This window comes from Neodiprion virginianus, chromosome 1 (assembly GCF_021901495.1).
Source record: "Neodiprion virginianus isolate iyNeoVirg1 chromosome 1, iyNeoVirg1.1, whole genome shotgun sequence".
NCBI classification, from domain to species: domain Eukaryota; kingdom Metazoa; phylum Arthropoda; class Insecta; order Hymenoptera; family Diprionidae; genus Neodiprion; species Neodiprion virginianus.
Window position 1 is genome coordinate 13,472,777 of NC_060877.1, and position 22,960 is coordinate 13,495,736.

At 34.7% G+C, this 22,960-nt stretch overlaps 3 protein-coding genes and 1 long non-coding RNA gene across 16 annotated transcripts in view; 2 read left to right on the forward strand and 2 right to left on the reverse strand.

Moving 5' to 3' along the window:
- LOC124306678 (C-terminal-binding protein) overlaps nt 1-7,005 on the reverse strand; it is a 45,248-nt gene extending 38,243 nt beyond the window's left edge. For 2 of the 6 annotated variants that reach the window (XM_046767626.1, XM_046767637.1), the window contains exon 1: nt 6,631-7,003. The gene's annotated coding sequence lies outside the window, so the exon portion shown is untranslated. Of the gene's footprint in view, nt 1-6,630 lie in introns of all 6 variants that reach the window. The other 4 variants (XM_046767607.1, XM_046767646.1, XM_046767617.1 and 1 more) reach the window with 3 other exon arrangements.
- On the forward strand, nt 1-17,730 carry LOC124306752 (uncharacterized). Its single transcript, XR_006908676.1, has 4 exons — nt 1-361; nt 5,849-5,860; nt 13,304-13,307; nt 17,719-17,730. It is a non-coding gene; the product is annotated as an uncharacterized LOC124306752 (long non-coding RNA).
- LOC124306728 (E3 ubiquitin-protein transferase MAEA) lies at nt 7,569-12,554 on the forward strand. Its single transcript, XM_046767679.1, has 5 exons — nt 7,569-7,809; nt 9,435-9,846; nt 10,369-10,681; nt 11,726-12,035; nt 12,300-12,554. Exons 1-5 carry the CDS (start codon nt 7,771-7,773, stop codon nt 12,399-12,401), a joined length of 1,176 nt encoding a protein of 391 aa, XP_046623635.1. The 5' UTR covers nt 7,569-7,770; the 3' UTR covers nt 12,402-12,554.
- Nucleotides 14,397-22,960, reverse strand: part of LOC124306643 (equilibrative nucleoside transporter 1) — a 20,837-nt gene continuing 12,273 nt past the window's right edge. For 7 of the 8 annotated variants that reach the window (XM_046767540.1, XM_046767529.1, XM_046767479.1 and 4 more), the window contains one exon: nt 21,381-22,919. In XM_046767540.1, the coding sequence (XP_046623496.1) occupies nt 22,790-22,919 (130 nt within the window). In that variant the 3' untranslated portion in view covers nt 21,381-22,789. Of the gene's footprint in view, nt 14,896-21,380; nt 22,920-22,960 lie in introns of those variants that run through there. The other variant, XM_046767496.1, reaches the window with a different exon arrangement.

Sequence of the window (22,960 nt, forward strand, 5' to 3'; positions counted from 1 at the left end):
GTTGCTACTGCACACAATTCTCTTCGCGGTGACATGTCATGGCGGAAGGAGCAGCAGGCAGTCATAGCGTGACCTTAATTCTTTCGATCGTAATCGACTTCTGACGGTAGTTATATCTATTCGATGCCCATCGCATCCGCGCCAAGCAGCGTTATATGCGAAGAATAAAATTTATCACGAAAGTGATCGCCGCTTTCACCAGGCACAGGATGAGAGACTGAAGTTGTTAACGTTAACGTAACGAAACGTCAGGAAAAAAATCGTCGTTGTTAGGCAATTTTAGAGTGACTTTTAAGGAGTTAGTAACGTTACTATAACGATGCATGTTTGGAAAAAAGCTCTACTTCGCACCTTTAGGAATGTGTTCGAAATTTAGTAAACCGGTACAAACAGAATATATTATTATTTTGCAAAGCTAACTTCTTGAAAGTTATTCTAAAATTGCCCAATAACGGTGATTTTTCACCTTGACGTTTCGTTACTAACTTCAGCCTCATAAAAATAAACCGTAGTACATGGCGCATTATATATCGTTGTGCAGAGCCTCGACCTTCATTTATGATTCGACTTACCCAGAAAATCGTTCTTACCATTTTTATGGACACGATGACATTTTTCATCCTTTATAACACATTAATTTAAGGTTAAGGAAAATTTGTATGATACTCTTGTTTTACTATATCTTATACAGTGTATATATATATTTTGTTTTCACCTGCTGGTACTGCTATGCGTATTTGTTGACAATGACGATGACAACGATGATGAGGATGATAACGATGTTAATCATCGTCGTCACCGTCATCTTCTACAAACACCAATAGCATCACCAGCAGGTGAAAACAGTCGATATAACATAAAGAATCAAAAAACCGTTTGGTTTTGCGGATATGGGTCAGCACGTCGCCGAATGAAGCAAACCTTTGCACATGTCCGCAGAATTACGCAACAACAACGCTCACGAATCACGATCAACGAGAGAGACCCCGTTTTAATATATATATATAAAATACATACGGGTCATTCCATGTCAAATCAAGATATAAATTTTTGAATTTTGAAAAAAAAAAAAAAAAAAAAAAAAAAAAAAAAAAAAAAAAAAAAAAAAAAAAAAAAAAAAAAAAAAAAAAAAACCCATATCAAAAATTTCAGGAACTTTTAAGACCAGTTAGAGGTACTCCAGAAAAAAATTGGAGCGAAAAATTTAATGGAGGTCATCGATTTTTACAATGTTGTAAATTTCAAAATTCTGCAAAAAAAAAAAAAAAAAACGATTTTTTGAAAAAACTTTTCAAAAAAATTTTTTTTTGGTAGTTTCGACTATCCCCTTGAAAATCTAGCTCAGATCATTGGAGTAATTTATAATTATAATAGTTTTCGAGACCTTTGAAGCATAAGTTTAAAAAACAAGAAAAATAGTGGAATTTTAAAAGTTGCATAACTTTTGAAACAAACATTTTGAATTTTTTTCCTTTGGCAGAACTTCTTTGTATGATGAATGAAAACTTCTGACCAAATTTCATCCAAAACAAAAGGGGTCGGGTACAACCATTGGTCGATTTGACATGGAATGACCCATACGTATTTATACATAATATCTAAAATACGATGTGCGTAAAATGGGGAGGGAGGGGAAATCATTTCCGCTTTAACGAACAAATTTCTGATCGTATAAATTAATCGGTCCCACGTGGCGGCATCAGTTTTACCTATTTTTTCGTTTTCGCTTTATCTGTGAACACGCATCGATATTATTCTTTACTAGTAAAAGTTCAGCTCTCAATCAAACATTGTTATTTTTTCAATTCAGTCTTCACCTCGCATTATTATATATTTCTAAAAAAAATTTGTATTCATATGAAATATACGTATTGTTTGGTACGATAAAAGCAAAGCAATAATCTGACGGAGGGTAAACTTTTTTTCTCACTTATGTATACGTACAACTTTCATATACTGTAATATGAATATTGCGATATTCAAGACGCAACAACATATTCAAACACTTTCGCAATTTTTGCACGAGGAATTTACTTTTCGCTTAATAGAGAGAAAAAAAAACAGATATTAAATTTTAAAATCAGGAAATTGCTATTGGCTTCACCCCCAAAATGTGTTTTCCGACATCATGACGAAGGCGAAGCGTATAAGCGTAACCTAGTCTAGCCCTGTCTGACCTACCTACAGCAGACCGTTTAACCGTATATATATGCCTATATCATATAGGTACACACTTCATGCATTAAACCTTTCGAGTCCATAGTGGCAAGTATTCTTACCAACCATTTTATATCAATTTTTTGTATATTTAGAGAAATTTTCCAACACATTTCTGATAGTTTACTACAAGGTTTTCAATACTCGAGAGTAATTTTTGCAGTATAATGAAATTTAACATTGTTAGAAACAAGTTGATAGCAAAAAATCGTTGAAATTGCAGGGATAATTAATTTCCGAGACAGTTACCCCTCTACACATGTTATACGTAAATCACAAGTTTTTGAGGTCGCTGATTACGAATCTAAAATCAGATTTTTAACATTCAAGATAGTGGATCCAATACGGCGGACGAAAGTTTCAAATTTCATCGAATCCAGAGAAAAAAAACTCTGTCCAGGTGTTTTTGGGGTCGCTGGTTATTTCTGAAATCAGATTTTTTAAATTCAGTATGGAAAATCCAATCAACGACCCCGAGAAGTCCCGCAGAGTTTTTTGGCCGTATTCGATCAAACTTGAAATTTTAGTCCGCCATATTGCGTCCGACGTGTCGAATTTTTGAAATCTGATTTCAGATTCGTAATCGGCGACCCCAAATACCCTGGAATACTATTTTGTTATGAAAGTTGACTCAGCACAGAGACCGCAAACCGTGACGCAAGAACAACAATTCAAAGTTGACTATTTGCGCTATACCCTCCTCGAGGCAGGCTTTACACTTGCAATCGAAAGTTACGTGGCGTTTAGGATACCGGGTAAACTTCTTTTATTAACCATACAACGTGCCGCCGCTTCTTTCATGCATATTTTATTATCCGCTGAGCCACAGCTCAACGTCATTACATAACGAAAAATTGCAAATCTCTATATTTGGATTAGCATTGATATTGCGAACACTCGACTCGCAATATATGTATAATAATGTATGAAAATGTGACAGATCGAATAATCTAATCGGCTCAAGGGGATGTCAAACCTCTGTCAAATGAGACAAATCGTTTTTTTTTTTTTTGCTTTTTTTGCAATACTTACTCTTTCTCAGTACGAATGAAATATCTTCAAACTTTGGCTAATTATAGGACTCCTTGTGATGGAGCTTTCGTTTTGACTAATGAAAGTTCACAAAATTAATGAAACACGAGGTATGTGTAATGTTGAACCGTGAGATAGATTACCGGACAAAAAACGTCACATCTAATAGTCACAGGTTGAAATAAGAGGAGGAAAACAGCTGCAGCAAGCACGCGTATATAATGTATACCTGTATATAAATTCTTGTAATACGAATACGTTTATTATATTATACTCGTCATATAGTTATCGCTACAAACTACGTATAATATAAAGATGTATTCCATATACATATAGAGGCACGCATTATACTTCATCAGCGACAGTACGAACATCACATGCATCTGCACGTGTGTACATAGAATGTTTGCAAATGAGGTTGAAGTTCGTAGCGTTAATATATCGATGCATATTCAAGAAAAAACGTTACTTCGCAACTTCAGAATCGTTTGAAATTCAGTAATCCACAATTAAAGCAAAACGTACTCACATTGTGCAGACTAAACGTTTTCAAAATCTTTCCAAAATAGTAAATTAACGAGTTTTGTGTCGATGCTTTATTATCTTAAAATTACTAACTTCAATTCTGTTGTTTGCAGATGAATTATTTTTTGGCGCTAATCCGAACTAATTCGAAAGTCAATTACACTGCACTTGTTGTCACCGTACAATGTGAAAAAAAAATTCAAAGTTTCGGGTCAATCAGTTAATGTCAAACTCAAGACTAAAGATTTTTTTTACGCTTATTTTCAACAATGTATCAACATTTTGTTTTAAGTATCCGATATAAATTAAATATTGACAACTCAACTTTTGACAAGATTTATTCAATTTTTCTTTAATGCAAAAATTTAGCATTTCTTTTCTTTACTCTCAAAAGAATAGAAAAGAACGCTCGAGCATGTGAAGTTCGTTGAATTTCCATTGGTTCATTTTCCATGAATGAAAGACAGCAGCTTTTGAGCGGACTTCAGCTAAAATCGATTTTCAGTCGCACTAGTGACCAATATTCAATAAATTACTGTCTGTGTATCAGAAAAAATAAAGTCAATTTCAGTAGGAAAACGTAATATTCATAATCGCAGCACGCATATCTGTAGGTGATTGCAATATGAGCGTATTTGTGTATAACTACGTAATGCATGTATACATAAGTATAATGTATAAATATGTATACATATATGTATGTAACATACGTAATATGCGCCGACCACATCATCGGAGCTTCGGTCACTTCTGAACAATAGAAAGTTTCATTCGGAAGATTAATACATTGATGAAGTAACGATCAACGATGAATAAAACGAGAACGAGCGAGCGAGTCATGACTGGATATGAGCAGCAATAAACTTGGCCTTTCAATTCTCAGTCGTGTATGTATAGTTTTCGGGTACGATTGTATAAACGTACGCGAGTAGCAAATATACCTAAGAAAGTCCAAAGTTCTGAAGAAGAAATTGTGAGCCTGAACATGCTTGCACACCATGCATGTAAGGAATTCGGAAATATTTAGTTTTTCCTCTGATGTGAGAAATAACGGTTATACCTATGCTTATATTCATTTTGTTTCTCGGCATCACAATATTTGATAATAATTATTATTTTTTTTTCATTCGTGTACAAACGCGTTGCTCCGAGTTCATAAAACACGCCAAAAGTATATAATTATACAATACCTTGTCTCTCAACATACCGGGATAATACGTATGTATTTATTTTCTCTCCCGTACGTTGATTACAATTATCTAAGAATTATTAACCGCAGAACCGAGAAGACGAGTTGACGAGAAACGCGATTAATAAAAGAAATCCAGACCGAGGGACTGAAGTGTGGTGATATTTTAAACGGAAATCCAACATCAACATATATGCTTCGCATATATCTCAGAATTATAAACTAGTTCTGATATTTCGAAAAAATTATACACCGGAACAAAACACACGGCAATTGTTTGGTTATTTTTCAACTTATTATAACATTTTAATAACTGATTTCAATAATCTCCCGATCATCCACTCGTCCAATCGAACGTTCAATTTTTTCATCTACGTTTAACGGAACGTAAAAAAGAAGAAAAACTTTACGTCACAAGATTTGCCTACACGACGACTCTTGTGAGTAAATGTGGTAAATGATTACCATTTATTTTTATTATATACATTCGGTAGACGTATTCGTTCGGTAGATTAAATTCGTATCAGAGATGAACTACGATGTGTGTAGACATACGCGTAACTTTAATCACGCACACAACTCGAACCATGCGTTTAAATGATTGTACACATGCTCCGTGTGGTATATTTTTAGATGTATAAAAACTTTTTTTCTCCGGAAAACCAAACTCAACGATCCTCGGCAGCAATGTAGGTACGTCAAGTATTATTTCGCACAGTGCGAAAATGATCGGACGCGACGAACGAACGTACGTACGTTTAATGAATTATAAATGAATCATTTCTTCGGTAAAAGTGTTCTCTACTCAGTCGTACAATTAACGGTATAGTGTAACAATGAAGGAGGCACGTGGTGTTGGTATCATACATACGTTCCGAACTCAAGTTTGAAATTCAAGTTTCAACAGACTCGTTTTTGTTGTCCGAAATTAACACAACTCGAAATTAAGGAATTAAAGAATAGAACAAATGATGAAAAGTTATGGCCGAAATAGTCTGATCGTCATTGTTGAGAAAGTTGCCACAATTTCTTCTTCCATGGTAACGCGAATTAAAGACGTCGATTGGCCCGATATTAAAGAAGCCAGTGAAGTCGTGTTTAACGAGTAAACTACGGTGTAACAGAAGCAAAGATAGAGAGAGAGCGGGAGAGAGAGAGAGAGAGAAGCGAGAGGGGAGGAGTGGGAAGGGAGAACGGAAGGAGGGGGTAGATAAGAAATAAATGTAAAAGGTAAAAGTTTGGCGAAGAAGGAAAGCGACAAGTGTAACGTAATGGCGATAGCTGGCGGTTAGGCGATGGTAGAACGCCGCGGCCGTCGGTCGAATAGCCGACAAGTGCGCGTATTAAGGGGGAGGAATGAAATAAATGCGCGTGGCTGCCGAAGCGTCTCTACTCCCGCCATATCAGCGACGTAAACCACGCATCTTTTCACGAACACGTAACACCCACGAATGAATTGGAGCGCAGACACGCGCGCTTCGGATATTCTTCGGCTATAGCTAGGCCACCTATCTGTGCATCTATCTACCCGCCTGCTTGCCCGATGCTTATTGCGTTTGCCTGCGAAGAAAGACGCATGGATGGCAGAGCGTAGGCATCCTAGCCAGGAACCCGGTAAAACTATCGCTGATTATGCACCGGAATTATGTAGGGATTTGTCTACGTACCTCTTTCTAACGAATCAATCATTCGCCGAGATGAGTGACGGTGTAATATTTCGCCGTTGGAGAATCACCCTTCGAATCACGGCACACAATGTTAGTCGGGCGCACTTGGCGTTTCGGTGTTTGGTCCCGGTTTAACCCGAGTTTTTCTTGTTACTTTGGGCTTTTGGTTGCACAATTTGGGCCCAAGGGTCCCGCGCGCCCACCCGACACCCCGCACTCGCGAAAGTCACTCAATTGTCAACCGAAATAAGTAATAATTAACAGAGAACGCTTGCGAAGCACGGCCGAGCGACTCTCTCCCTCACTGGAGAAAAATGGCGGCCCCCCCGAGCGAGTAGCGCGCGCCTCCGATCATCGCCGAAATAATACGAACGACTGAATTACAAATGTTGTCCAATGTATTTTCACCGTTCGAATATCCGCCGATCGTCAAACCAGCTATGGATGGATGTTCGCCGATACCCCTTCCGACACGTTTCGCAAACCACGCGATTTTTATTTCAGAGTATTTTCAAACAGGATTAGCCTCGCTCACGTCAAAAGCTCACTCATCACTCGTCGTTTATATCTTCGTAAGCAACGCGCTGTCGTTTCGATGCATCGGGAAGTTGTGTCGTACGGATTTGTTCCTTCTAGGAGTAGTATGTATAGGTATGTACATACCTTTCGCTTGACCGCAAAACTGTATTGTTTTTAATTGATAATTAGTATCACGCAGATTGACAAATTGGTAATTGCATCACTGAGCAAGAGAGTTAATTCAGCGGCAACAATTAACACGTTTCAAGTGACGATACAAAGCAGTTGTACAACGTGGAGATGTCGACTGGCAATCTTTCGAATGGCGCCATCTGTTCGAGAAACACAAATGCTGCAAGTTCATTATTTACTCGCGTGTAGCACCAAGTCGGGCGAAACTGCAGTCAAGTCTTGTATAAACGCAAATCCGTAGCATAGTCTGTTGGGAGTGTATGGTCCGAGGTCTGTTTACACCAGTCAGCTGGAAGATAATGGACGGGTTTTGATTTCAGCTACTAATGCGTAGTCCGTCAAGGCGTTCCACTGGCAATTCTTTCACACTACACGACATCAGAATAATTTGAATCAAATTGGAGCGATTTAATTCGAAGAGAATTGAACATGTCGGACGTTAAGAGCTTGGAGCACCCAACTTTGAAGGTAAATAAGCATGTTTCGTCACTTCGAAACGTCAGAATTTATTATGATGGCTGAACCTGAATCCTCTTCGAATTCATCAAACTCGGCTACACGATGGGAAAATTTTCTTCTTTCAGACACTTATAATATTCAGGCAAACAAAAAAGGTTTCCTTTTACAGCCGTTATCTGAACTTCCCAATATTGTTATCGTTTTTTATGAAAGTATGATAAGATTGACGAATAATTCTTTGAATAACTGTCATACACACCCGCGTAAGAATTTTTTTTTCTCGCCCAAAGGCAGACTTCATCTTTGCATTGTTTTTTGTGTAAATTACTCGTTTGTGGTTTGTGATGGTCAGTCTTACGGTAGTTTTTCTTTCTTTCTTTTTGTCATTTCTTGACAAGTAAATACTACTCTCAATTTATGGTGTATCCAAAAACATGAAGAATACTATTCGTATTCACTCACTCAATGCCATTTCTACCCTGTCTGAATAATGTATTCATAGTTGATGATAACGCTATTGTCGAAGTACACATGGCAGATCTGATTTTTTTTTTTTTTTTTCTCCTATTTATAACTGAAACAATTTATTCCCTGCTTGACCTTGGATTACTACAGCCGATTACAATTCGTACTTGTTCTGTATTGTCAAGATATTTTACGCGCCTCGTATATTCTTATTTTGATGTAAAATATCAAGTCCACAGATTGCAGACCATTTATTATTAATAATACTATTTTGAAATAGCTGAATTATAAGACATTTAGAAATAACACCAATCGTAATTATTTTTCGCTTTACACTCAGCTTATCCCATTTTTATATAAAACTTCGACACATTATCATTTTCATCGTTAAAACACACTTAGAATAACAACTATTTTCTGCATACTATATTAGAAGTTCAAGCATGAAAAATATTAGACGTACTTCGAATGATGTTAATAAAAAAATTACGGAATCTGTGTGGTACTGAGCATACCTTTTTTATGTAATCCAAGATGATTTTTTATTCATTTTTCCGAAGGATCGATTTTTCGGAACATTTCACGCTTGTCTATCGTTGTTTCTTCATCCACACCTTCAAGATGTTTCTCAGAAATTTGTCCAAGATTAACGAGAACTAGAGAACAAAAATTTTCACTGGCTTGTGTTATTTAAATGACAAAGCAATGATTCAATTAACGCATAGCTTGACTTTCTCCTCTAGCTGAGATATTGTCGAAATTCAGATATAAATATGTAAGACATACAAAATGTAAAAATTCACAAATAGCATCATTTTATTCCCATCAAATCATGTACCACATGCAATCTCACGAATTATAATATCCTGCACTGATTACAGGGAGACGACACAATGGATGAACAGTTTTTGTCAACAGATTCTTATACAAAAATGAAAAAATCTGCATTTAACAATTGGTTTGGCTTGTAATACTGAAAAACAATCGATTATTGTCAAAAATTGTCAAGAGAGAACTTCCTATAATTCCACACATCACTCCAATACTTTCAAAGATTGATTAAATTTTGTATTTAGTTTCCAATTATTGAACAAAGCTTACTGAAAACCGATATCAACAATACAAGCTGTGTGAATATCTGATCCAATTTACAATTAATTGTGTTCTAGGTGCCGTACGAGCTATTAAATAAAAAATTTCGGTCAGCTCAAAAAACTTTGGATCGTGAAGTTTCTCATGTCCAGACAGCGGCAAACGAATTGGAGAAAGGATTAGTGGGAGAATCAGGGGGGGTGGCCAGCGGCGAAATAACTCGTCTGTTAGGAGGTGTTGTAGCTAGACTTCAAGTGCTCAAGCGTAAAGCACAAGAATCAATCGCAGAAGAGCTACAGGCTGGTATGGTCTGCAAAAGACGACTGGATCACTTGAAGGAACATGCCAATACAGCGCCAAGTGCTGTCAACCAGTGGAGAAGACAAAGACTGGACAGGATGCTGGTTGAATATTTCTTACGCAAGGGATACTATACGACTGCCACCAAGTTGGCTGATAATAGCGAATTAAGGGATCTGACTAACATTGGTAAACAGTAATGTTGTCTGAAGGATAATTCCTGACTATTGAAACACGTACTGTAAACTATCTTTTCCTTTCTGAAAAATTCGTGTAATTATAAAAATACCTATGTAATGATAATCATATTTATTTTGTACTTCATTCATTCCGCATTCTTTACCAGTTTAGGTATTAGCTATTTTAAAATGACTCAATCGTACAGAGGTGACATTCTTGATTTTGCCTATTAGTAGAACGTTTTTTTAAGAACATCTGTAATTTTTAACCCCATCATTTTGATATCAAAAAAACGAAGTAAAAATTTTACTTTTCCACAATTACTCAAGGCTTTGTGTGGATTGGTGATCAAAACATGCCAACGAACTAACTCTAATCTAGAAAGAATGAAAGTTAAACTTCAAGATTACATATTGATCTTTATCACATCTTTAATATAAAATCTCATTAATCTTTTAACTTAATTTTATTTTAGTACTTTTAAAATTCCCGTCATACCAGACTTACCTTACCTCTTCATATTTATTCCAGATGTGTTTATGGTATCAAGAGAGGTGGAAAAATCTTTGGCCAATCATGAGACAACAAGATGCTTGGGATGGTGTCATGATAATCGGTCCAAGCTGCGCAAGCTGGGCAGCACTATGGAGTTCAACGTACGTGTACAAGAGTTTGTTGAATTGGTACGAGCAGATCGTCGACTAGATGCGGTAAAACATGCCAGGAAGTGCTTTGCCAACTATGATGACTACCAGCTCCAAGAAATTCAGTGCTGTATGGGGCTATTGGCATTTCCAGTAAACACAGAATTGAGTCCTTATAAAGATTTGCTTGACGAAAAAAGGTGCGATTCATTAATTGGTTCAATTAGATTCTAGAATGTACCTTGTTTTAATGTTATTTTAGTAACTTTTCGATAAATTCAGTTTTATATTACAATTTCTGTTTCAGTTTATTCAGAGTTCAGATTATAAATGATTGTATTGTTATTAATTTACCTAATTCGGATTGATCGTAAAAAAATTTTTTTAAATCTGTAAATTGAATTTGATATCGATGTTTACATGTAGAATTCTCTTCGATGTCTTATATAATATTTATATTTGCCATCAAGTCAAGGTAGTAATCACACGTTTTTTTAATCGATCATCCTCCAATATTTTCACTCGAACTATGCGACTCCTTCCGAGAGCATGCGTTAAGCATCTCTATTAATAAAATCAAGCGACTCCTGATATAGGAGAAGAAAAAAATTAAGACTTCAAAGTTATAATCAGGCTAATGTAACATAAGTAGTAAATACAGGGACCCTTACTTTTCGTAGCACTTGAACTCGAAACAGGTTTTGAAGTTGGGGCCTTGATTCGAAAGGATAACTGGCCAAGAAATTTGAGTTCGTATCTGAAGAATAAGTGATGTTTACATTTTTTTCTACCTCAAAACAACTTGCCTCCCCTGATTAAAATAATGTAAGTTTTGACTAGTTTTTGTGTTCTTGTTTGTTTGCCTATGTGAATCCTGAATATTGCAAGTAATTAATAGTACTTTTGTTCCAAAGGTGTGAACATTATTATTCTTCATAATAAGCGTAAAGTATCCACGCAAAATGTTCATGTTTTGCAGGCGTCAAGTAGCACTTTATACCTGCTAAGACGATTTCCAAAAAATCTGAACCTTTCAGCGTACTTCACACTTCCTATGGTGGAAAGTAAGTTTCTTGAAAAGGATTTGCAGTTTAGGTCGAATTGTTGTAGGATGATCGACTAAGACAATATATGCTAACTATCCTAACTCAGTCCCCAGTATGAATAAACATTTTCATCAACATCGACGTTTTCTTCTTGTTTCTTTGCAATAGTTTTAATCACAAAAAAAATTTGTTCTTCAGATGGGAAAGGTTGATTGAACAGTTTCGCCATGAAAACTACAGGCTATTTCAACTGGCTAGTCAAAGTGTATTCACTGTGGCATTGCAGGCTGGTTTGTCCGCTCTTAAAACTCCACAATGCTACAGCGTTAACAGGGAAGGCAAAAATCCGAGTTGCCCAGTTTGTAACGAGGCATTAAACGAACTTGCAACTACTCTACCTTTTGCTCATTGTTCGCAATCTCGACTTGTCTGCAGTATCAGCGGCAAACCACTGAATGAATACAACCAACCAATGATGATGCCTAATGGATATGTATATGGTGAACATGTGAGTTACCCCGGTTTTCATTTTTTTTTTCCCATCCATAATATAGTGTACTCAATTTTTTTCTCGATTACGAACATTTGTAGCGATGGTTTCATTTTTTGGAACCAGGTCAAAGCTTTTGAATCATTTCAGTCACTGAAGAAAAGAAAAGGTCGAGTTGCGGAGACATGCAATAAATAAAAATTTATGGCGGCAATTGTTAATACAAAAAAAAGTGTAAAGTAGGTTTAACCAGTATCGTTGCTAAAAATGTAATATTTACAGGCTTTAGAGAAAATGGCACAGGAAAACAATGGAACTGTCATCTGTCCGAAAACCAAAGAAGTATTCCCATATAAGAAGATTGAAAAAGTTTACGTCATGTAAAATACTCGTACTATAAATATTTTCAAGTGTATAATATAAAGTAGAATCTTTTTTTTCTCTATCTCATTCTCTCATGTGAATTTTGAATAAAAAATTATCACTTCTTGTATGCTACACCTTAATCGTAAAATAAAATCTATTTTCAGTGAAAAATTATAGTTTCTATTTCAACGAATTATTCTCTACGACATACAGCGTTTACGCTGTCACTATATTAGATATTTGTGTGTACAAATTGTATCACATGTATTGAAGATTCCTGTGTTTGAATCACAATAATGCAGAGGAAAATGCCATATTATGAATCCCGAAGAGTGTTGATTTCGGTTGGGAATATTTAATTTGATCAGAAATTCGGTATGAGAGTATTTCAGACTGTTTTCGCTGAATAGCATCTTTATGTTCAATAAATATGTAAATCATCATGAAATTACCGTAAATTTCATTTGTTATGAGACATCTCTTCCTTCTCTTAACTACATATGTACATGAAACTCAACATCCTTCTGTTTGCCTGTGCGGATGTTACCTTATAACTCCAGAATTACTGAACCGACTGATTCTTTTTTCCTATGGATAGATTATATTTTTTTACAACCAGATCAATAGCTTTGGCGATATAATGACATTCGTAAGCCAAGGCGGAACAGGACTACACACTTTTGCGACTGCTGACTGAACTCTTACAGATAAAAAACGTTATACTCAAGTGTTTTCAAGGTGTCAATGAACTCTGTTAAATAGTAGCGAGAGCATGTGTCTATGTCTAATAGTTTCGCCACAAAACGCATTGGAAAATATTCGTGGGTGTGACCGCAACGTGCTGCTACTTTATAATATCTTAGACAAATGAGTCACAAACTCCAATATCTAGTTGAAGAGTACAATTTCGAAATTTTCAGGTGAGTTGAAAAATTAACGACGGAGCCAGGAATCGAACCTGGTATCTAGAGATGCTTTACTGGAGACTTACTCCACTAGACCACCTAGCCGCCCTGACTACATGTCATTAATTTCTCTCATCACCTGTACTTCAAAAATTGTTCGTTTTCGTGTGCCTTTGAATATATTTACATTTAAAGTTCATCACGATAGCACATATTTTGACTTTGTGTGTGAAGCTTGTTGACATGTGCACACATGTGACGTCTGTATGTGGCTATTAATGTGAATTACATTAATTTAGCCATTTTGAACGGCGGGCCGTTCATTTTTGCAGATATGAAATATAACATATCATATTTATAGCGAGAAAAATTTGCTAGTTGAAGAGTACAATTTCGAAATTTTCAGGTGAGTTGAAAAATTAACGACGGAGCCAGGAATCGAACCTGGTATCCAATATCACCAATGAACCACAGCATGACACTCAATTGTCAGTTTCAATTATGAATTCTATTCTTCGTTCATCTTTGCTAGATTTGCTCGAAATCATGGTTCGCAAAAACTTTGTATATTTTTGAATTCCAAACGGTTTGACTCAATCTTTTGATTTTAAGTACAAATCAAATTTTAAAAAGTCTAAGCAGCTCATTACATTTTATACACATCTTGGAATAATTTTTTATATATTCATAATTACCAAACTTGAGACTGTTGTTTAATTGCCGAAGAGAGTAGGAATACTAAAAAATGAGAAAAAGAAGTTCAGTGAGAAAATGTAGCAACAACGATGCCAACCTTACATAAGGCAGATTACATGTATTCAATGTTATTTACAAATCGGTGATTGAAGCTGGGTATAAAAATAATTAGGTTCTGGAAACAGTTGTTTTTGTAAGTTTAAGCATGAAGAATGTAAAATACGCCGCTAAAACGTTTCACCGTAATGTAAGTGGAGAATTACGTGTTTCAATTAGAAGGTAAAAATATCTCTCTACATGTTTTAACTTAATTAAAATGTTTGCTTACACTTCGCCATCGATTGTCTTGACTACATTGCAGACTGTCATTTGTGATATTTTGGGTCATTGATATAATCTATTTCACAACGGCTCAAATCAATGGTTTATTTCGTGGTACAAACAAATTACTGTCACAATGCCGAGCTGGCATAACTACAATTCAATGTTCCATCGTAAAATTTTAGAACCAGTTTTTTCTCAATTGAAGTACATAAAAAGCAATTTGGACAGGCACATCTGAAAACGAATTCTATCATTCTTGTAATAAGGCAAGAATATGACGTTAAATATAATTATTGATGATAAATTACTATACATACTAATAAATGTTGATGACTGACAGATATGTCCTTAAAGAATGATAATATATGCGATGACATTCAATTAAATGATGACAATATAAAAATATTTGGCCTAACTGAAACTGGTTACTAATCGTACACTGTACACATACACATATTTCAGTAATCGAAGTGATTCAAATTCATCCATCAACAGTTCTCTCGTTTTTCTTTCTTCATTTTTATTGTCTCCATTGCTTAATATGAAGGATTATCCCCCACGAAAATTAAATCCATTAGAGTTTAGTCCTGAAGTGGCCAGGTGTAATATGTAAAAAGTAAGCTCATATAAAATTGATTGAAATAATGAAAAGACAAGGTGTATAATTGTATACATAAAAAAAAAGTATTATTTTACCAAGTATCAAAGGTCTGCTACTGCAGTTTGTAGAGTATATTAGTTATACGTGTAATTGTACATATAGTTTACAATAAAATATAATATTGTCTGGCGCAGCCAGAAGGATAGGAAACATTGACGTACTCAGTACGATATAACCGGGGTCTGATAATTTCAAATGATTATTCAAACGATTTGACAATTTTTAGTTCAAATTTGATCAAAGGTGTTATTATGATTATAGTGGTGGACTAGATATACATCTATGTATATTTACTGATCGAACTTCAGTAGACGTAATTCATTAGATTACTCAATCTTTCTAATTAACACTAGAACTACCAGACTAGTCAAAATGACTGGCTTTTTTTACAATTTCATTTTAAAATTTCTACTTCATTTAACATTTGTTTTCCCGCAATGACGTAAAACGATAACTACAGAAGTAATATCATAAATTTTATTTTTGTCATATTAGACTGGTTTTACAATTCCATTTAAAAATTCCTACCTCATGTTACATTTTACGTCGGTAGTTCTTGTGTTAAGAATCTGAAAATTTACAAGTACCAATATTTAACCATAACACGTGAAATTGAAAACTGTGATAAGCGTTAAATTTCATTTAGTAAAAGATTAATAGTTATATAAATAAATCTTGCTATTATGCATCTTACTGTAATTATTAATTTTTTTTTTAGCAGATACAGTCGCATTTTTTGTGCTGAAACATTGCTCGGCAAATTGTAATTTAAAACTTTGTTAAGGGTAGACCCAGTTAGAATTTTGTAAAAATCGAGTTTTGTTTTTATCCATTTTCTAAAAGTACAATATTTCAAGAGTATTTTCCGACGAATTACTGTCAAATCGGACCGTTATTCGCCAAGATGTATAATTTTGAAGGGCACCGTGTCTGACAAAGCTAACCGGCGCTTCCTCGAAAATACTCGAGAGGCAAGGGTAGCTCGTCGTCAACGAAAAATTGCTGCAGGTGTAGCTAACAAATCTGAGGAAGGCGCAATATAGGGCCCAGGAATAGACGATTCAATGTAAGTTACAAGATAAATTTTTATCTGCATGCAAATCGTACGCAAAACTTTAAACGCGTTTTTCTCGAAACCATGTTTTCGAAGTCGGTGATCACTGTAACTTGAGAACGGCTTTACCGACCGGTTTGAAATTTGTCTCACTTATTCTATACTTAGTTGTCCTCCGGATGAACGAAGGATTTTTTTTTGACAATTATTTTTTTTTTTATAGTCAAAAATGTCAGTGAAATTTTGGTCAAAACAATACTTTTGACTTTCAACGTCCGCCATTTTGTAAAATATTGAAATTTTTCAAAACCCTCCGTTCATTCGGAGCATTATATCATTAACTAAAGATCCCCTCTCTTTTTTTGGTTTCAGATGATCCATTGCAGCGCGAAAGTGATCACCGCAACACCCTTTTTTTTGCAGATGAAACCCATTGCCTCCTACCGGCTTATTTTTAAATATTTTTCTTTAAAAAAATTGTAATGTATACTTTAAATATATATCATTCATATGGAAAAACTGCTGTTATAAATTATTTTGTCGTTTAGACAAGAAAAAATTCGGAAAAAAACCTTTTTTTTGGACGTTCCAACTGGGTCTCCTCCCTTAATATGCTACATAGGCTTTACTATTGACATTTGTTTAATTCTGGTGAAATGCAGCGTGATTTAGGATAAAAATATGAATTCACACTATAAACTAGAGAGCCTCAAACTGTAGATACAAAACAAATAATATATGGAAGTAGATCGGTCAGGCATCATATATTTTTTCAATTTGGCACGCTAACAGTTCTCTGGAAACTATATTCTTAAGCCAAAGCATAGTCTCAATATTGTAAAATTCATCAGGGTATTTACAAGCTAAACTTGAAGCAAGGCTTTGTTTAAAAATTAATATTTCCATAATCATTCATATTAGAGTACAACTTTTCTTCCACTCAGATCCAAATGCCACAGATTTGTAAGATAATGTGAATTGAAATAATAATAACAATAACAATTATAATAATTAGGAGTGAAATGATTTTCAGAGGATGTTTAACAATTAATTTTACTCATCTGAAAAAATCTGACAGAAACTCTAAGGCATATTAGAGCTCGAAAATTATTTTCAGAATTGTATTTCACCTCACTTTGGAAAGAAACTGAAAATTCGTGGAGCACACGTCCAACTATAATTGACAAGCTCGGGGCGGGGAGGCACAAAGTTCGGTTGCTCTTAGAGTGTTCTACATTATATCAAATTCCGAAAGCAATTATAGATCATTCACTGTTCATTAAAAAATTTCTAAATTTCGAAAACATGCTAATTTCCGTTTTTGAAATGGTGCAATCACAGCACGTCACCAAAGAATCGATGGAATTGATTAAAATATGTTTTTAACAATCAAGGGCAGCTGATAAGTACGTAAAGAGGAAAGTTGGAGATTACAATACTGTACTCAGCCATGAGAGAGGTCCTATTTGTCAATATAAGTTGGAATATGAAATAATATATTTGAAGAAAGTTGGTCTATACAAATACACAAAGTTATAAAACTAAAAATCAAATGAAAATACGTCGTGGACAGATTATCCGACATGCTATGCAAAGGAAACCACTTAACACTAACTGGGTAATTAGATTTTCCTAGATCATACAAAGAAAGTACGGGAAATGACAATGATGACCAAATAAATTGAACAATGATAGAACATCATACAAAAAATGGCACAACTAGAGAGAAGTATGATACTGATTGACCAACTTGAATAAAGATATTTACAAATGTAAAGTGCAAAGTCTCATTGAAAGTTTGCAACACCTAATTTCAGAGATACAATATCCTTTCAAAATTTTATTCATTGCATATATGTGGTTTTAAAAAATCAAAACCATGTTCAGTTATGGTTGTTTGCAACACTTGTTTTATTTACAGATCTGGTGATGGCTGATGCTCTGACTTAAACATTGCCAATAAAGATATATGACAGCCATTACACGTGTGGTTTGACCTATTCCTCAATTGTTGAAAGTACGGAAAAAAGGTTATTCTACTTTAATCTTTTCTGTTATGATTCAACAATGTACCTAAACTCGTCAAGAATATTTCAAAAAGGGGCATATCATCCGACCAAGACAGGTTATTTTCTATTGACGTTATGAGACTAAAGCTAGCAGCCAAATGTTCTGATGCTCATTGAAATAATGTAGTGAATTCTAAAAGTCAAAATTTTGTGAATTACCTTGATACTCCCGATACTTTTATAAAATCATGAGAATAAAACTGTACTATAATTTTATATTTCCAAAAAAGTTCAATACGTTTGGCTGCTAACTCTGGCTGCTAGCTTCAGCTTCGTGTTGACATTGGATGACGGTTCAATCGCAATGCTTCAAAAACAGAGTGGAACAAGTTCTTGAAATTTTGGAATTGCCCGGAATGGTCATTGAAAGACTTACAATTTTCTTCAGAATTTAAAACAGTTAACCCTCTGTAGCGCCGTGTAACATTTCTGTCACAGACCGATTATCTGCCTACTAAAATTCAAGTATTCTTTCAAACCCATTTTGCGTCGATGTAACTTATCTGTCACAAACTAATATATTGACTTAGTTTATGACAAAAAATGTAGATGGCATCTTCCTCCAATGGCAATCAGACAAGATCAAACAGGACACTGGCCCGTTTGGACAGAAAAGAGAACACGCTACAAATTTCCAAACTGCTCTGGTGTCTCATAAACAATTTGCGAGAAATGTGGCGTTGCTCTATGCTACAATAAACACAACAATTGTTTCAGACAATTTCACCTAAGTTAAGTTGCACTTTTGATGCAGTGTAACATTTCTGTCACACTCTCTTTAACCCTGTTTTTTTTCGAATAAATAAAAAAAATAAGATTTTTCCAGAAACATGTGTATTTTTATTTCATTTGATTAACATGTTTCAGTACTTATTTAAAAATTTCAACATCTTGCGCTACAGAGGGTTAAAAGGACTCTCGAAATAAATTTTCGAGTTTTGATCCATCTCAAAATATGCGTTATATTTTCCAAACATTCCTCTAAACGAAATTTTCATTTGCAAAGATCTTGATGTATTTGGTAATATCAGTTCAGTGGTCTGGCTCAAAAATCTAGCTTACCGAGAGCTATCAGCATGCGAAATTGAAAAGACATTAAAGGCCTGATTGAACCACTTCGCCTAGAACATTCCATATTTGATTCACTGTAAATACAAAACAGTAATGTCGGTTCTAGGACCCCATGGTTTAACCATAGAACAAATAATTTAAAATATATTAAATTATGATATTGTGATTCTGAAAAAAAAAATGTAAAAAGCTAACACACATAATGAAACTATTCTAATAACAAAATAAACGGAAACTTTTTTAAAAGAACACAATATCACAATTTCATAATAAAATGTTTACATTCTGTCATAGAATATTATGCTCCAATTGATAATTCAATAACTTTTTATGTGTTATATTATCAAATTTTATTACGAATTTAGTTTGTGCAGAAATTATATGCACATAGAATGCATTGCAAGCAGCTTTAATTGTCCGATGTGACGGGTATAATTCATGTGCATAAAATTTGCTTATAACTTTGTTCGGACAACTGGTATGGCTAGGTGTATATTTGATAAAAGTGTTATGTTATGTTTATCAATTTTTTTTGTAATATTTTCAATGTCAGTAAGTTTTAGATCCATTGGGATGCAGACAAGCACTTGTATTTTCATGAATGATATTTTTGTAAATTATGCAATTGATTTCTTCTACTGGAAAACCAATTCAAGTGCCAAATATGTAATTCCCACGACGTGTCCCCTTTACAGTTTTGCAATAAAAGATGAAGCTATTTAAAAGCATATGGAATAATACTCTAAATAAATAATCTCAATATAATGTCACATACGCGCAGGATAAAACCATGGTATGTTCAGAACACAGAAGATTGATTTCAAAGCTGATGTATATATCTCCAAATATCAAAGTCCACGTATCTCACACCAAACGCAACAAGGGTTTAACAGCCTCATTCTATACACAATTCTAAATAAAAACTCTCCAATACATTTTTGTTTGCGCGGAAGTGAAGAAATCAGACGGATTCTACGAAGTCGGATTAGTAAATTCGTAGAATTTATACCATTTCTATATTTCAACGTCAAATGAAAATGGATTGGAATTTTTTTGTTCACAGTTGCGTACAGAATGAGGCTGTTGAACCCTTCTTTGCGTTTAGATACGTGGACTTCGATATTCGGAGAGCACCCCCTTAAATTCTCAGTAATTACTACGTTACGGAGTGCCTCCGTTTTTAAATGTAATTCCCCTATCGATGCAGATTTCTCAATTATTATGCAAATAGTAAATGCAGTTGTTTAATTAACTATCATGCAGGGTGACTCAGGACCATCGTGTCATAGGCTATCAACGTATTCCTAGTCAAAATCTGCGAATGAAATGTTTTTTATTTCTCATGGAAAATTTGTCGTTAGCAAATTACAACAATTTGAAATTGGACAATCCAATAGCATCTGACACGAGAAAAACACAAATATACCGAATACGTCATCTGGCTCATTTCACAGAATAAGTTGAATGAATTATCACTTCTGAAAAGTTTGTAAGTTTCCACTCCGTTCAAACTTTGCTTTGTGGCCAGTTTGTATTGGTGCCACATACCTTTATCAAATATTCACCTGGTTTTCAAAATTAACAACCCAATTGGCTGATTTTTCTATCGAGTTGTTTTTTTAAATAATTTATACAAGAACCAACCGTGTTTTTTCACATTATAGATTAGACGATTAGGTTGTCGCATTTGATAGAACTTTAGCTAATTGTAAAGAAATGGTAAAGACAGCCGGCCTTATAAAGGTCTTATTATGGCGAGTATGCATGCAAGAATTATTCGTTATAATTAAGATCTTTGTGTTTCCAATTGGATATCGAAGTAACTAACCCAATTTGCATAAGATGCAGTCAAATCAGTGTTTATAGAATTTCCACGCCTCCTAGTCCACATAGACCCACCAAACTTGTCAAAGGATTTTGCTCGTAGTTGCTAAATTTTGGTACTAGAGTTTCAAATGCATTGCAGCCAAATACGTAACTCTCCGATTTGGATTTGTCGTAGTAATTTTAAAAAGTACCATAAACGATACATACGATTTTGTCATTTATTTCTTTAAAGAATGTTATGAGATCTAGGATCGGGCAACACAGATCGAGTGCATGGGTTGGCTATAAATAAAATACTTACGAAACAAAGATATACGTACTACTTGCACTACAAGACAAATTGAATGGACACAAGAGTAGTGGAACATATTATCATACGACAAAATTTCGAATGCAAATGCACCCGAAGTGCTGTAGAAATTTTGTACAACTTTGTCTACAATTCGATCCAATGTACATGTAAAGAGCAAACCTTCGTTTCGTTCTATGATCAAAAACTTACCTCCAAGGTGACAAGATTGAATTCCCTTCTGAATTAACAAAAATTCATACGGAAATATGTAATATTCCGATTTCTGGCATCTATGTAATTGTACAGTTACATGGAAGCACAAGATCTATTTATGTACTTCTAATTTGCCATTCGTTTGTAATGGTAAGTCTGCATTATAGTTCGATACATTCAAATGCAGTACAGTGGGCGCTAGATAAATAGCCTTTCAGTATAAGGCCTTGCGAGCGAGTGCCCCTCCACAAGCACGGTCAAACATACAAATGCAGCATCTCTCACCGCGCACGGCTCCTGCTTCCGACGCCAGCAGTGGTAGCGGTTAGCAGCTAGCCATTTTAGAGAATTTTCCTCTGCTTGGGCCCCGCGTTAGGGTATTCTAGCACGGTACTAACACAGTATATCTAGCGTCCACTGCAGATTATTTTTATAAGGTTTAACAATCTTGTCAGGTATAAAAGTGAATAACAAAAAAGCATTTATTCATTTGGTCGACAAATCGTCCCGAAAGTATTCCAGTCTTAAGGATGCATTAAACAGACAGTGCAGTCAAGCAGCTGTAAAGACAGAAATATAATATATGGATGGTTTAAAAATAAAACTCAAATGAATCAAGTTGTATTTAGTTGAAACAATATTCCCTTAACACAGAAAAAAATTTAAAAACCTTAAGTTTCAGCTACAACAACACAATTATTCACGACTTTGAGGAGATTCTATTCTCATTTATTCTATTCGTATCGTTTGGTCGATTTTTATGAACTACGTTTCATTTTGTTTGCAAATGAATTCTCTACAAATCTACAAAATAATATTTTGGATAACGCTGGAGTGTTTTGTTGCTATTATTAAGGCATTGGCTTACTATTCACCGCTTATAATGATTTTAATAATTATGTTGTTTGATCAACTGAGGAGCCAAATACAAAATGTGACTTTGTTGATTCGTAGAGAATTTATTTACGATCAAAATAAGCTTTAGTTAATTATTATTGTTTAAATGATGCGACTTTTTACTTGTAAAAATTATGTAATACTAGGATCTCTTTAAAGTCATCAATAATTATGCCATGGTTTTGAGATTAATGACCTTTTAACGGATTTTCTATTCGAAGAGAATGTTGTAACAATTGAATTCAAGTCCACGAATATCAGTACCACTTTCAAACCTTCGTTATATGATATTACAGTCTTTGCAACTGTTTAACGTACTGGACTGTATGTTTGGTTCATCCGTAAGAAGACTACAAATCACGCAAAAATCGATACAATTCAATTATATGTGAAAAGTTTATAGAAAAATTGAACTGGAAACTATCAAAGGCATTGCTATTGCAAATACGAGACCTGCGACGATACCAGTTATTAGAAATGCAGCACCAAACATACCAGCAGTTGCTTGATGCTGAGACTCTACCGTTCTGAAACATAGAAACATATTTATCACTACTAAAATATCAAA